Raw genomic sequence first — 15955 nt, forward strand, 5'->3', positions numbered from 1 at the left:
AGAGAGCCCAGATCAAACAGCAATAGATTCAGGGAACACGGCATGGCAGAAGAGTTACTTCCTTGAAAATCTCACGAATGTTACTTATTACTACTGTACTTAATAAAAACACCAAGTATGTACACCCAGTTGTCTGTTCTCAGATGCAAATGAGTCAACCAGCATTAAGCCTCTCCTTCTTGAGAACCACAACAAATAGGAAATGCACATAGATGGCAGTCCAGAAATTACATATCAAGGCCAAAATAACAGAACAACAAGTTTTAATTTAATCCTACTTGAACATATGGGTCTTAAAGACATGGGAAATAGGAAGAGATTAATCTTAAGTACAGTTTGCTGGATACAATAAAACTGGAAGGATATTATTATCCCAGTCCAGCCCATCTTCTCTTCACTATATATGTTCCTGGCAGCAGCAGTAAGTGGAAAATGGCACAGATCTTCAAAGATCCTGAGAGGAAAACAATCTATGTGGGGTATCCCATTTCAGATGTGAGGGTCTATATTTGTTTATGCTGTTGTTACTGCTGCATGGATTGAGGAAAGGAGACAGAGGAGCCAACCAAAATTATTATTAGTTAAAACAGTAAAACTGACCTGTGCCTCTTTTTCTTTCTGGATCCTGATTCAGACCTATAAAAAAACAAACAAACAAAGAATTAGGTTTAAAGAACTGTGTCTCAAAACATTCTGTGTATTTCCATAAAATGAACGGATCCTGAATCCCTGTTCATTTGAGCACTCTAGCAGAAATAAGAACATGGGTCCTTGTGAAATAACGTATATGTTATCCCCTATCAGATATTTATTGAAACAAGTATATGTAATCGAGACATCTGTTTAATACCATTTCTATTTACACACATGCCAACACACGCGTGTGCGTGCACACACAATGTTTGAACACCAGTAAATATGAAAAGCAAATTCAAAATGCCATAACTGATATGAATGCAAAGAATATTGTAAAGCTGTGTTTGGCTGCTAAAGTCACCACTGTGACATGCTTCACACCACTGGGCTTTGTAGAGACTAATTCTTTAAATTAAATCTTTGACTAAGCTGAGTTAAAAGTGAAAATAAATGAAGTCTGACTTCCCTTACTCTTTCCCAGGTTTCCATCATAGAAAGAAACAAAACATAAGACTTCGGTCACTCTTCCCATTTTTTTACTACACGAAGACACGTCATGTCCCAGTTCTGATATTACACTGCACTAACAACCTGCCTGCTCCACTGCAGTAGTTTAAAAGGTTAGCACATAACCAGCCCTAAAGACAACATCTACACCTCAACAAATGAATCTATGGCAGTGTTTACTTTCCTGTACCAGGTCCTGGAAAGATATTGTTGCATTATCACATTCTTCATCAGTTTTATAAAACATAATCACAGCCTGAACTCCTTCACCTGGAAAAACAAAGTCCTCTATCAAAACAAGTATCAGTACAGTTATCTAAGCAACTATGTTAAGCTCAGGTAATCAGTGTGCACAGGTCCATTGGTGTAGCAGAGTGCAAGTTCACTTATCATTTCCCCAGTTTCAAATGCAGTTTAGATTGTTTAAGAAAGAAAGTATTCTAATTTCCGTAGTTTAGTACTATCTGCCTGCAACACATTCCCATTAATATGAACCAGGAAAGATCTTGAAGATAATTTCATTCATTGGATTATTTATTTATTTATTCATTCATTAAATAATTGCCTTTGCTGACCGGAAAAGCCCAATTAGTTTTAATACATTTTTAGCAGAGGTAAAAGGAGAAAAGCTCTGTTACATAACATTAGCAACTTTATTGCTTGCCTTATAGTTTGCTTATTTTTCTTTTATTGTATTCACATACTGTGGTACTTTGTTATTGTCTTAATATTTGTAACCATTGTTTTTTTTTTTTAATTCTGTTTAATGTGTACTGTGGAGCTTTTCTCCCCAGGCATCTGCTGAAAATGGGCTCATACCCAGTTGGACTTTCCCGGTAAACAAAAGTCAAATAAATACATAAAAATAATTTACAGTTTCATTCTTAAAAACAATATTGTTTTCAGCACAACTATACAGAGTAAATAATATTTACATTCATGATTACAATAAAATACAGGACTGATAGAACAGATTGTATACAGACTGATAAAGGACAAGTCCATACAGAACATTTGAGTTGGAAAGTAGTTATCTAAAACAGATTTTATACAAGTTGCTAGGATCACGAAAACATGCTGACGAAGGACTCGGCTACTAAAATATCATGTACTAAATTTATTCTTGAACAAACATTTAATGTTAAAAGCGCTTTCGTCCATTCAAATATCAATGGATTTCTTCAGACATAGCTGATTTATCAACCTCACTTAGTAGTTATCTATAACAGATTTTATACAAGCAGCTAGGATCTTTACATTAATATAAGACAAAGATTGATGGACGCTACTATTCATGCAAGTATGCTTCTCAACTGTACAGATTTTCACAAAATGGCCAGATTTTTGCCTCAAATATTTGTTCTTTTCCTTATAAAATCTGTGATTTTCTGGCAAATTACAAAGGATTGAAGTCACTAAATAATGTACAAATAATGACATACATTTGAGTTTCAGACGTCATATCCTTCAGAAAAAGCATACTAACACAAATCCTGTTATTCTAGCAGCTAAGTCTATAAAAGCAATATTTAAAACCTGTCCTTGTTTTTGGGCTTTTGTCCCCCATTATTTTAGGCTTTGTACAGATTTCTTATGTTAAGAGGCTGAGAGGTATGCGTGTAAGTAAGAGAGTATTTGAGTATTGAGCATGAGAATTAGCGAAATATTGTAGGAGTTCCAAAGAGAAAACAAGGTGATGGCGAATGTCAGAAAGTGCTTGAGAGATAGAGTTTATGTAAGGTGAAGGAGACTGAAAGGGGGTTTAAGCTGTTTTTTTTTCAGCAGCAAATATAAGTATTAATGTTAATGTGAAAGAGATCAGGAAGGTGACATTCAAGGCATGAAATGAGATGATACAGATGTTACAGAAATTGTAAAGAATGGAGGTTATCTTTGACAAGAAGGAGGAAAGATTTTAAAAGATTAGGGAAGAGTGCGAGGTTATAGGAGGAACTGTAAACCTGGAGATGAGCAGGTCAAGGACTGGTTTAGGTATTGTTTGAGCTCTGTTTTGAAGCATGGTAGTTTCTTTATCATTTTTAGTTTTTATAGGGATAGCAGGAGGAAAGCGAATCCCCTGATGAGATTTTAAATTTGGTAGAATTAGGAGGAATCTTTTGGCAGTAATACATTTTTTAATGCTGGACATTTTTCAGGATAACATATTAGTTTATACTTAGTAAGTTCCTGAGTGAATGTGAGGAAGTTGTTTAGTTCTAGCCAGTTTAGGTGTTTTAAGACCTCACAGTGGTAAGTTATATGTGCAGCATTAGCAACTTTATTATAACCGGAGGCTAGTTAGTAAGGATCAGAGAATCATAGAAAAGCGATGGTAGTAAGTAGGCTGAGGCTAGAGTTGTTCTTGCTGCATCATTTCAGTAATGTTTGACTCTGTGAAGGGAACAGTGTTCATCTACAAGGAACAGCCATCCAGGAAAGGATAATTATGAACACCCTTAGTCCCAAAATACAAAGTACTTTTGCTAGCCATTTGGGATGGTACGGCAGTAGCGTTGTTACCTCACAGCAAGAGGTTCTCCCGTTTGATTCTCGGCTTGGCTTGGGAGTACCTTCTGTGTGGAGTCTGCATGTCCTCCCCGCGGTTGGGTAGCATTCGAAAGACATGCGTGCGTAAATGGGCGTGCCTTCATTGAAGGTTGGGCGTCGAGCTGGCACCTCGGCATTTCGTAAAAATCTACTGACAATCATTAGCGGACCGGAGTTCCGCTGTGGTGACCCCTTACCAGGAAAAAGCCGAAAGACAAACAACAACAACTGAAAGCAGTGGGAAAAAAAACACCAAATGACAAATAGATATACTGCTAACCCACCCAAAAGCTAAAACATTTTTTGGTTTATTTCTGCAATGGCTTTATGCTCACACTTTTATTTGCTTATTTTATTCACCTGAATTTGTAACAGGATAGATGAGCTGGCCGAAATACCTTTTTTCAGCATGTCTAGGATGAAAAGGAAGTTAAAAAGCTGCATAAAGTAACTGAAAACAAACACAGTGTCAAGTAACATGCAATATACAAAAGCACTACACCATGAAATGTTATAGCAATAACCAATGACTGGATGTGGTATATTGAAGATCTACCCACAGTTCTTCTTCTTCTTTCGGCTTTTTTTTTTAGGGGTCGTCGCCAGGGATCACCTGTCCGATGTGGTATATTGAAGATGTACCCACAGTTAGTGTGGTTTAATCACAAGGGTGAAGCCAGAGTGATTAAACAAAGGCAACCATGGGTAAATTTTCACCATCTCACACCCAGGAGTTGATTATTGCTATTATACAATGACATTATTTAAGAAAGAAATTACTTACTTTTCTTAAATAATGTCTTTGTATAATGGCGCTGTGGTGTTTTTCCACTTTTTTTTCATATCCTGCCACTTTCTTAATGTAATGTGCATGCATATGGGACTTACATTTCCATGCTTATTTAGTAAATCAGTGCTTTGGAAAGCAAGAAGATCTCCATTGCTTTTTTTTTTTTTTTTTTGAAAAAAAAATAAAGTTTGAAATCTAGACAGTTTAAAGATATGAGAGAGAGAGACAGGACAGAAATACAAGGAAAATCAGGTACGTTTCTTTAGTTTTGCATAATGTACCTGATTTTCCTTGTATTTTCTCTGCCCTCCATGTGTACCTCTTGACATCTTAGCTCAAGAGAACTGGAAAGTCTTAGCATAGATTAATAGAAGAAAGTCCAGGCGATCTGACTTTTTTCTGTTGATATATGCTCGATTTACAATGGGCACACTGGTTGGGTTGACCAATCAGCATGGACATTTTTGAATGTTAATGACCTGTCATCATATAATTATGCATATCTAATAACCGATATCCCTTACATCGATTTTTCATCATACACTTCTCGTGCCTATTATTACTATCTATGGCCCTTGGTGTAGGAAAAGGCAGTAGAGATAATAAAAATGAAATAGTTAACCTTTTTATTTTTATAAAACTGTTTAGCTGTCAGTTCTTATGTGGACTCTATTTTTATCCTTTCTGGGAGAGGAAAGAACCTATATTAAAACTTATTTCCTTGTTCCTGTACATGAATTCTATGAATGCTGTCTTACATCATACTTGTTAAAAATCTGTGAAGAGACAAATATTGATGATGTAACAGAATAAAAAAATTCTAATTTTGGCACAGACTGATGAAGCATGAGCTCTCAAACACAACAGCCCAAACACACACTTCACTGTAAATTGTAGATCCTAAAGCAGAACAAACCAAAACCAACTGTATATTATTATCTGCAAACTGATAATGCGAAACATAAATTGTGACATTTTGGGGAGGGTCCTTTGACTGTCAGTGAACAGATGAAACTAGAACAAGTGACAAGAACTGGGCCTTACACTGGATTTATGTCAAATTGTTTAATCTGAAGAAACCAATTCTATTATTCATGTCTCTTTTGTTATGTACATTGGAATAATGTATGTATAAGCTTCCTTCTAGTTGCTGGCAAAGAGTGGGCAGGAAATAATAATTTCCCATCCCCCAAATCCCTATGGACCAGAGCCTAAAAGCTCTAGCAAAAGCCAAAACTAATAGCTCCATGGGCCCAGACAATATATCAAGCTGTCTCTTAGCTAGTACAGACTGCCACATTGCTGAACCCTCCTAAACCTTTTCAGCCTTAGTCTGTCTACAGTGAATATACCTGACCTCTGTAAACTGTTTTTTATGGTGCCACTGTTTAAGCATGCCTCTACCACAGACCCGGACAACTATTACCCTGTCAGTGTCAACAGCATCATCTGTAAGATCATGGAATGTTTCCTGTTCAGCTTTATAAAAAATGCAATGAAACTGGCAACCTACAAATTCTCAACATTAATTAATTTGGTCTAATGAAAGGTGGATTCTGTCTCCTTAATCTGTTTTATGTCTTTGAAAATGTAATGAATGTCATCAACAAAGGCCATTTTGTCCATACTGCTTATCTGGACCCTACTAAATCTTTGCTATGATTCCTCATGCTGCCATTATAGACAAACTCAATATTTTAAATATAAACTCATTTGTTACCTCTTAAGACGCGAAATGGCTCTCAATCAAACACACACAGTAAGCTTTGAGGGTTGCCTTCTTATCTAAAAGGCATGCTTTTAATGGTGTCCCTCAAGGCTTTGTACTGAGTTCCCTCATCTTTAGCCTTAACTTCTGTGATGTGAAAGCATATCTCAAAGGTCTGTTGCTTACCAAGTTTGCTAATCACTATAAACTGAATGCTATTACTGACCCTTCCATGGATACTCATATCCTCCAAGGGGAACTTGTCAGAACCAAACTTTGGTCTATTGACCATGACCTTAAGCTTAAAGATGTAGTTGACTTTGGGAAGCAGGTTTATAACAAAATGAAATGCACCAGTGCCACAAGCCACATGACACAAGCAAGTTTACATCATTGATTACTAATTAATTTGTCCAACTGATTACCATATAAACAGGACCCCAATTAACAATAGCGTAGTGAGAGGGGCAACTGCCCCAGGTACAGAGTTTTAGGGGGGCACAATCAACTGATCCTCATCTGTCTTTAATGCAGTACCAGCTTTTAAAAGCTGGTGTTACCTTTGCAGCCAAACCTGAGTTATGTAGCTCTCCACATGTGACCAAAACTGTAGCAACTGCTTTGTTACACTACAGCAAGTAGTTTGCTAGAGTTTAAAAGTAAAACAATAAAATGTTCTTTTTTTTTAACTAAAACCAGAGTGCTGCATTGCTCCATGCATGCAGGCTATAAACTGTAGCAACTGATTGCTACATTTGTAGCAAGCAGTTTGTTACAGTTTAAAAAGAAGAACTTTTTTTAGCTGAAACATGAGTGCTGTAGTGCTCCGTGTAGGCAGGGTGTAAACTCTAGTATTTTTTAAATTAAATATGTTGAAAGTGGATCAGGGCAGGGCACAGAAATGGAACTAGTTATATTTCTGCCATTTAATACAGATGCAGTCCTTAGTGACCTGGGTACAGAACAACAATACATAATAATAAATAAATAATTAAAAAAAAACATTCTGCTGTGAAGAAAGACTGTGTGTACCAACTTAACCTATTCATAATCCATGGTCTCTCAGCTGTGGAAAAGTCTAGAGCACCACAAACAGTGTTAGTGTAATTCTGGACACTTTGATTTGAAAGAATGGGAAATTCCATGATATAACCTACAGGTTAATGAGAGGTGATCCATGCCTGGCATACATGGCATCCTCAGATTTAGCTCTGAAAAACCTTTTGCACATCCGTAAAATGAACAGCATTAGAACCATTACATACAAGGATTTAAATTTTGCTTTTGACATAAATAACACATGTTGGCAAGACAGATATGTGTCTCAGAGGATCCCCATGCTCTGAAACAGGGTTCCCATCCATGTGAAGCAGGGTCCATCCCTGACCCTATTTAAGAGTAACCTTTACCAATAAATGGGAAATTGGAAACTTGGAACTAGCCCCTATGTCTCTGACAGATAAAGGCATGCAGTAATGTCCCAACTAACATACGTCTACACACATAACCTAAAGAAACTTCTTAACTAACATATCCCCTCCTAATAAATGCTCATGATACTTAGGAACACAATTGGGTTGGATTGCACAGCTAGGCTTATAAGGCCGTGGTGGTCATTACCTAGGATATACCTATGAATCTATAATAAACTATCCTTTAGTTATCAAGTATTAGTTATGGTTAGGTCACCCTTCCACATTTCCAGTTTATCACCAAAGGTATATCCTCCGGGTCTACAGATGTCACAATCTTCCTCTAGTAGTTCTTATCAAACCAATCATAGGAAAAAAAATGTACCATTTTGAATGCATCCCTATTTAACCAACAAAAAAACTGCAATGTTTTCTAACTTAAAAAGTATCAAGACTCAAGTCTCCTTTGCTACCCAGAGAGACTAAAACCCCCATTGCATTTCTTTGTCTCATACAAGCTCCTATGTGGCGATCTCTGTTTAGCCTTCCAGGCTGTAAAAGAACCTGCCCTACTTGACCTCATCTACTGCAGAAGTAGTTATAATATTAAAAACAGTTACTCCAAAGGCACTCATTGCACCAAAAACAAGACCTCTTGGAGAGACAGGTTCCTCAGTCAAGGAATTCTCTGCCTGTGAAACAAGCTTTCCTTGGATGGATATCCACACATTTACTTCTGGAGTAAGCAGTACGGTCCTCACTGAGGGGTGGTAAATCCTCCCATTAAATACTGGGTTGATTGACTCGGCTCTATATTGTCACCAAGGCCACCTACCTAGAAAGAACCTATGACTCTGTGAACATATAATAGTCCTTTGCCTGCATGATAGTTTAAAATATCATTTTTGATTCTGGTTTCTGAAATCTAGGTTGTGACTTTTGAAACTGCATATTTTGCTTAAGTGTTTTTTTGCCTATTTTGATTTTTGAAAAATGTAATTCCTTTAAAAGTTAGAACAGGTAATATGAAATATTTGCTTTGTACCAGCCAAAGTCTTTCTTTTCTCATCCCAGAACATAAAATTTCATTAGATAATGACCAAAATGTATATGTTTGCCCTGACTGGAGATCCAACAGGTTGTTAATGTACAGGTAAAGCCCAGTTAAAAAAATAAAAAATGTCTACCACTTCAGGGCAGCATATAGTTTCATAGTCAGATATTAGGCTGTTAGTCTGCTGACTATTATAAGCCTAACCAATGACCAAGGGTCAGAATCAAACTTTGAACTTTGTATGTGTGAAGTAAAGACATTAACCATTATGCCAACCCCTCCTGAACTGCTGTGAAGTAGGGCCACAATAGCAGTCAGCTGAAAAAAATCAGTTCTTTGTGTGTATGTGTATGTGTGTATGAAAGCTTGCATGGGTGACAGTGACAGATAGAGAGAATGTGTGAACAAGTGTGTGTGTATGGGGTGGCTACATCCTTTTCAACTTCTTTCCACAAGAATTTGGATCCAAAGAGGCTTTTCATTAACACATACTATATAAACAGTAAGCAGTATAAAACTATAATGTCTTTATTGACTATAATCCTCAGTGACTTACCAGAAAACAAAGGAGGCCAATCAGGGATGCTCTGTAAAATCAGTGATGTGGGGGGAGGGGTTACAATGGGGTTTTTTTTCATTAATTTGATCACAATGACAGTTATAGCCAAGAAAGTGGCTATAACTGCTGGTCATGTGTGTGTTTCTGTGTATAAGTGTGCGACTCTCTGCAACTGCATGTGTATCTGTGTGAATTTCAGGTGTACATGTTTGTTGACATTAAAGACTTATAAAACATATTTTAGCAAAAAAAATGAAGAGATATTCCCTTTTGCTGCGGTGAACTGTCCAATAAATAATCCACAAACCAAAAGACAGCTGGTTCACCCAGGCTAACACTGTGCTGAAAAGCAAATAAACTGTCTGTGCAATCCAGTAATAAAAGCTCTGTTAAAATCCAGAGTTTAATGAAAAGAAAGAAATAAAACAAAATAAGAACAAAAATAATAAAAATTAAGTCCCTTGTCCAACAATAAGCGCTTTCGAATAGTTCTCCTTCAGATCATATAATCAAATGGGACATTCATCTGTATATATAAGCCAGTCAGAATTATTCACCCAATGAGAATATCAACACCAAGGCTCCAGCCAATCCATGTTTGGATTTCTCCATCTGATTTGCATAAACCAGGTTAACAATCCCATTTTCTAAATGGATGCCTCACACAACTTGCTAATGTTCAGTACTAATGAAATATGCAAAGTAGGTGATGTTAGTAACCAATAGCACTTCCAAAAGAAGTAACAGATGAAGCAGCTAGCTTTCATGCATATTTAGAAGCATGCCTCACACTAATGTATTGGAGTCAGAATATGCAAAATAGGTGAACTAAACAGCCAATAATGGCTTCCAAGAAACAGCAAAAGACAAATCTGCTAGCCTTCATGTATTCTTATTGAAAAACTTATCAAATAATCCCAAAAGCAGTTCTTTACATATTTCTAATATTCAATAGAGGAAAAATGGCATGAACAATAAATGGATGATCTAAGTAGCCAATAGTGGCTTCCAAGGAGCGGCAAAAAACAAATCTGCTGACTTTCATAAATTCCTATTATGAAACTTACTTTCTTTAATCTAATTAACCCAAAATAAGTTTTTCACATATCTCTGATGTCCAGTGATGGGGATGACAAAAAATAATATATATAGTAGTATGCATCGCTATCAATAAAAACAGGCAATGTCATTACTAAAATTTCATTTCCCAAGACAGGAATATAGCAGGACAATTACTAAGTGACAATAAATGTCAAGGCTCCATGTCTTGCATAGCCACATGTGTACCTCGATAAATTCACACGGTGACTGCTTATAAGTTTTTCCTGAGAAGAGTATAGGTATGTTATTTCACTCTAGCAAAGTATGCAAGTTTCAGACTTCATTTCATCCATCCAAAGTCAGTATATAAAAGTTTCTGACTTCATCCCATCCATTCAAGATCAATAGGGAACTTCTACTAAAATTCCACCATCTCTGTTCAGATGTTTATCATACTGTCCAGTTTTGTTTTGATGAAACCAGAGCAGGAAAGATATGGGCATATTAAACTACAAATAGCATATGTCGACAGCATCAAATCTTCTGATCTTGACACTAACATAATCAAACTTAATCAAACTTCCATTAGGACATAAATGCTCTTATAGAGCAAAATAATAAGTATGGTATTTCACTATAGCATTGTATGCAAGTTTCAGACTTCATTCCATCCATTCAAGATCAATATGTATAAATTTCTGACTTCATCCCATCCATTCAAGATCAATAGGAGATTTTACTAAGATTCCACCATGTCTCTTCAGATATTTATCATTCATCACTTATGCTCTCGTTAGCTCATGGACGATCTGCGTCTCTTCAAGACAGGTTTCAACGGTATAACACTATTCAACCCTGGATGTTGATCAACTCTAAGGTTTATTATCCATTTGGTTTCCCTAAGTTCAGTTATGTTCTCAATATCCCCTTTTTTTGGGCCAATATGTATGGTTTCTATAGCTTTATATGAAAACAAGTGATCTTTATGTTGACTGACATGATTAGCTAGGGCATTATGAACATCTTGGTTCACAATGTCCCTTTGATGCCTCTGTATACGTTTCTTAAGCATTTGGTTAGTTTTGCCTACATAAAATGACTGGCATGATCTACATGTAGCCAGATAAACAACATTGCTCGTGGTACAGGTTGCTTTGACATCAAATATATAAAGTCTCTTCGTTCTTGGATGCTCAAACTTGTTGCTACTATCTATCAGAGTACAAATATTGCAATTGCCACACATGAAAGTCCCCTTCTGTCCTTGAATCTGCTTCGTCTTTTGTGTATTTGTGCACAATAATCTTTTTAGATTCCTCTTGTTTTTGTAGGAGAAACATGGTCTTTCTCCCACTATATCTTTCAACTGGGAATCTTGCACTAAAATGGGCCAAAACTGTTGGATTATTTGCTGAATTTGATAGTTGTCCGTGCTATAAGTTAGAGCAAATCTGGTCAGTGTATCTTTATCCTTCTTCCTATCTTCCTTTTCCTGTGTTGGTAACCTCAAGTCTTTCCCCTTATAGCCTCTTTCTTTCAAATTTTCCTGTAAAAGACTCACCTCTCTATTACGTGTGTCCTCTCGGTTACAATGTTTATAAATCCTATTAGTTTCATTTCTCATGATGTTTCTGGAAATATGTCTAGGATGCATATTGCTTTTCAGCAGACAATGGTTGCACCAGGTACTTTTCCTGTGTAAATTAATTTCTAGTTCTCCTATTTCATTGAGCATAACATTAACATCCAAAAAACTTACTGTGTGTTTAGAATAGTTAGAGCTAAAAGTCAAGAACGAGGTGGTTGTATTCAAATAATTATGGAAGAGTTGAAATTGCTCTGTACTTCCTTTTCATAAGATGAACACGTCATCTACAAAACATCCATAGTACAGAATGTTATCATACCATGGGTTGTCAGTATTTAAAACAAATTCCAACTCCCATTGAACTAGAACTAGGCTCGAATAACTATTGGCACAGGGAGTGCCCATGGCAACCCCCCCATTTCTGTAAATAGTTTTGTTCACCAAATAAGAAAAAGTTATTTTCCAGAATCAACTCAAGTAGGTCACAAATAGTTTGAGTCTCTAATGCATTCTTCCTTGCAGATATTGGTCTTCTTATTGAATTTATACCTGCTTCATTTGGTAAGGTAGTAAAAAGACTATTGATATCTAATGTGGTAAGAAGAAGGCTAGATTTATCCATTATTGCTTCCATCACTGGATGCAATTTATGAAGGAAGTCATCTGTGTCTCTTAACACTGTACCATGATTCTTTAAAATTTCTTTCAGTTCTCTTTCTACAAATAAAGACATATTTTCTGTAATCCAACCTTGGCCGGAAACAATAGGACGTAATGGTGGATCTTGAAGCTTTTTATGTATCTTCGGTAAACCATTAATACTGGGAACTGTAGGACTGGTGACATTTAGGAAGTTAAATAGATCTAAGTCAATTTGCCTTTGTAAAACCATATCATGTAGATATGATCTAACTTTATGTATAGCTCGATTGACATCCAAAGGTGCAACAGCAGTATAAGTTTTCGAATCCTTTAACATTTCTTCCATTTTACTGAAATGCCATGAGGAATCCATAACTACTATAGCTCCACCTTTGTCTGCTGGTTTCAGTATAACTTCTCTATTCTGTTGTAAATGCTGAATAGCTTCCCTCTCTTCTGAAGTTATGTTACTGAAATGTTTGGTACGGGGATCTGACCTCAATTTCTCTACTTCATTGGTACATAATCTTGTAAATAACTCAACTGCCGGGTGGCTAACAGGTACAAATGTGCTAGGTGTTCTTGGTTTCTTGTTGAGCTCCTGTTTATTACCAAATATATTCTTCAATGTAACATTTCGACCAAAACATTTTAGATCAATGACGAATTCACTTAAATCAGATATAAAAGAGGGAATAAAAGTCAAACCTTTTTGTAATATTGACTGTTTGGCTGCTGTTAAGACACAACTGGATATATTCACCACCAACGATTTGTTCACATCAGGGTTTTTTTTTTCTCTTCCGGTCTTGACTTCGTGATCTGTTGCTTGTATAATAATTCTGCTTCAGAAAAATTGGCAAAGTAGTACTGACTGGTAAGTGGGCACCCTTTAATTTAGGTATAGCCCCTGAAGTAGATGTTTCAGTAGTGTTAGTTAAAATGTTGTCAGAACCTGGAAGTTCCTGCTCTGCTGAGAGTTTCTGAACTTCACTTTCAATACGTGAATTATCCATAAAGTTAATATTGCGTGTCTCCAGATTTACTTTTCCATTACTAAAAGTACTGTTACTAAACGTTGGAACATGTTGTCCCTGGCCAACTAATTGTTCCTCCCTTGGCCATTCGAAGATACGTCCATGCTTGAAATCCAATACATCTCTATTCAGTTTTTTGATTTTCTGTTCTTTTATTTTTGTCTCATAGATATTCAAATTAAACTGTAATGTTTCCAATCTATTTATATGATAAGGAGTTAAGTTCACCTTTTCTAGTTCTATCTGTTTGTCTTGTATCTGTTGAACAGTCTTCTCTTCTTCTGGTTTAAAATATTCTAACAGAAGTTTGATGTACCTGAAGCTGGTTTCAAGATTGATCACCTGCCAGCTTGCTAATAATGAAGGATGTTGATTTCCATAACTAGGCATGCATTTGACCTGCATGCCTCTAGGTATAACTTTGTGATGCAGACATGCTTCTAAATGGTACCGCTGCCAAGTAAGTCTTTTCAGTTTATATGCAGCAGTTTCAACATCCCTAAGTATGGTTTCAAATCTGGAACTATCAGCATTTTCCTTATGATTACTTCCAAAGTACAGTTTGTACTACAAAACAGCAGTGGCAAAAACCAACTGGATTTTAGAGTAAAGCGGCAGGTGATAATGCCTAGAAGTATGCACTGAACTCCACCAAGTAGCTGCCCAAAATATCCTTAATGAGGCCTAATCCCAGCTGGAACATCCTTGCCATGATGGGAATACAGAAAGCAATGCAAAACCCAATCCCTTAGAAATAGTTTGTTTAAACAACTGCTGAGACTGCCTGAACCCTTTAGTTCTGTGTCAAGAATAGTTTGGTTTAAAAGCCACTAGAAACCACCAAAAGCAGTCTTCCATGATAAATATTTCAACTCAGAAGTAGCTGCAGGCTCAAAAGTTGGTAGAGTGAGTTCTCCAACACAAAATGAGATCCCAAGCAGGAGTAGGAGCTAAGAAATTGCTTGAATAAAGGATGAGAAAACAAAGGTGGGGACAAAAATAGTGATTTTCCTTGTACTAGGCCTTCTAGCTTCCAAAATCACATTCAAAACTTGTTGTGGGAAGTTGAGACTATGGTTCAAAAAAACAGCCAGGCTGTCAGGTCAGGAGGTGAGTGAAGTTTGACATTCAGCAAATGGCTGTCCTCCTGTGACAACAAGTCGTACCAGACTTCTCAGTAATGGGTACCAGTGCTGTCGAGCCCATCTGGGAGCTATTAAAAAAAATCCTTGGCTTGTCCTGTCTGACCTTTAGAAGTACCTTTGGGAGGAGAGCAGAGGAGAAGACTGCTCCAATTGAAAGAAAGAGCATCCACCATGCAGTTTGGCATTGGGAAGCACCAGAATACAGATGCCCATGAAACCTAATGTAGACTCTTTTGTTTGTCCGGGTTAGAAAGGCCATCTGGGATGCTGTATTCAGTCTCACACCAGAAAACACATGTCCTGAGGAGGTACTACTGGACTTTATTTCGTTCACAGAACAACCCCAGGCATCAGCATCACTGCTATCACATATTCCAAAAATGATGAAGAGCCTTTTCCTTCCTTGCCAAAAAATCAGTCGTCCAAATAAGGATAAGGATAGATCTGTAACACTTTAAAAAAGAGAGAAAGCTATCACTGTTTTCAGAACTTTACCTAACGAATAGCTAAGCCATAGGGCAATGCAGAGAACTGATATGCAGGAGAACTCCCTGTTCTAGGCCTGAAAGAACCTGAGGCATCTAAAATCCTTGTTTTAACATGTCAGACAAATTTTTGATCCTTAGCCAGGCGTGCCTGTGAAGACTGACCCCCAGTGGCAGCCACCTAGACGGCCTGTACAGCATCAAGAATGCTTACCCACCTGTTCAGAAACATGCACTAAATCCTGCACTCTTTACAATCATCAACCTTAGACTTTAATTGTGAAAGGAGATAGTCTGGGTATTTCAACATGTGAAACTGGCAATTCAAAGCCCTCATAGGCAAGTAGAAGAAGTTACTTTCTTTTCTTTCCAATCTATCCAATGCCCTCTTTGTCTGCACCCTGACTAACAGTTTCTGGGTCAGCCCTAGGACTCTTAAAAGATGCTTTATGAGCTTCAGGCACCCTGTAATACTATCTTAACAGGAGCAGGGCAGGGAGAAAAGAATCAGGATTAAGAGAAGCCTCTCAAACATGCCTATGCTGGGGTAAAAAAAAAAATTCTAAGCCTTTTTTCTGAATCCTTAAAATGCTCCTCATGGAATGAAGAGTTTTGAAAAAAAAAAAAAATCCTCAGGAGGAAGAGCAGAAAGAATCACATCACACATCAGAATCAGAATAAGGAGAGTATTCCCTGCAAGTCTTCAGTCAGAGAAACATCGCCATTTTAAGCATATGCTTTCTTGGGCAGTACTGAAGAGCTAGGGGTAACACCAACTGAAGCCAAACCTGGCCTGCCCTGGGA

The 15955-nt window shown here is 37.1% G+C and overlaps 1 protein-coding gene across 1 annotated transcript in view; it reads right to left on the bottom strand.

The window, feature by feature from the left end:
* Positions 1-510: 510 nt before the first annotated feature.
* Positions 511-15955, bottom strand: part of LOC122809275 (serine/arginine repetitive matrix protein 3-like) — a 1071439-nt gene continuing 1055994 nt past the window's right edge. The window contains exon 7 of the mRNA XM_044080656.1: positions 511-636. Within this exon, the coding sequence (XP_043936591.1) occupies positions 582-636 (55 nt within the window). The 3' untranslated portion in view covers positions 511-581. The remainder of the gene's footprint in view (positions 637-15955) is intronic.

Source organism: Protopterus annectens, chromosome 8.part0, assembly GCF_019279795.1.
Source record: "Protopterus annectens isolate FY-2018-M chromosome 8.part0, PAN1.0, whole genome shotgun sequence".
NCBI lineage: Eukaryota > Metazoa > Chordata > Ceratodontiformes > Protopteridae > Protopterus > Protopterus annectens.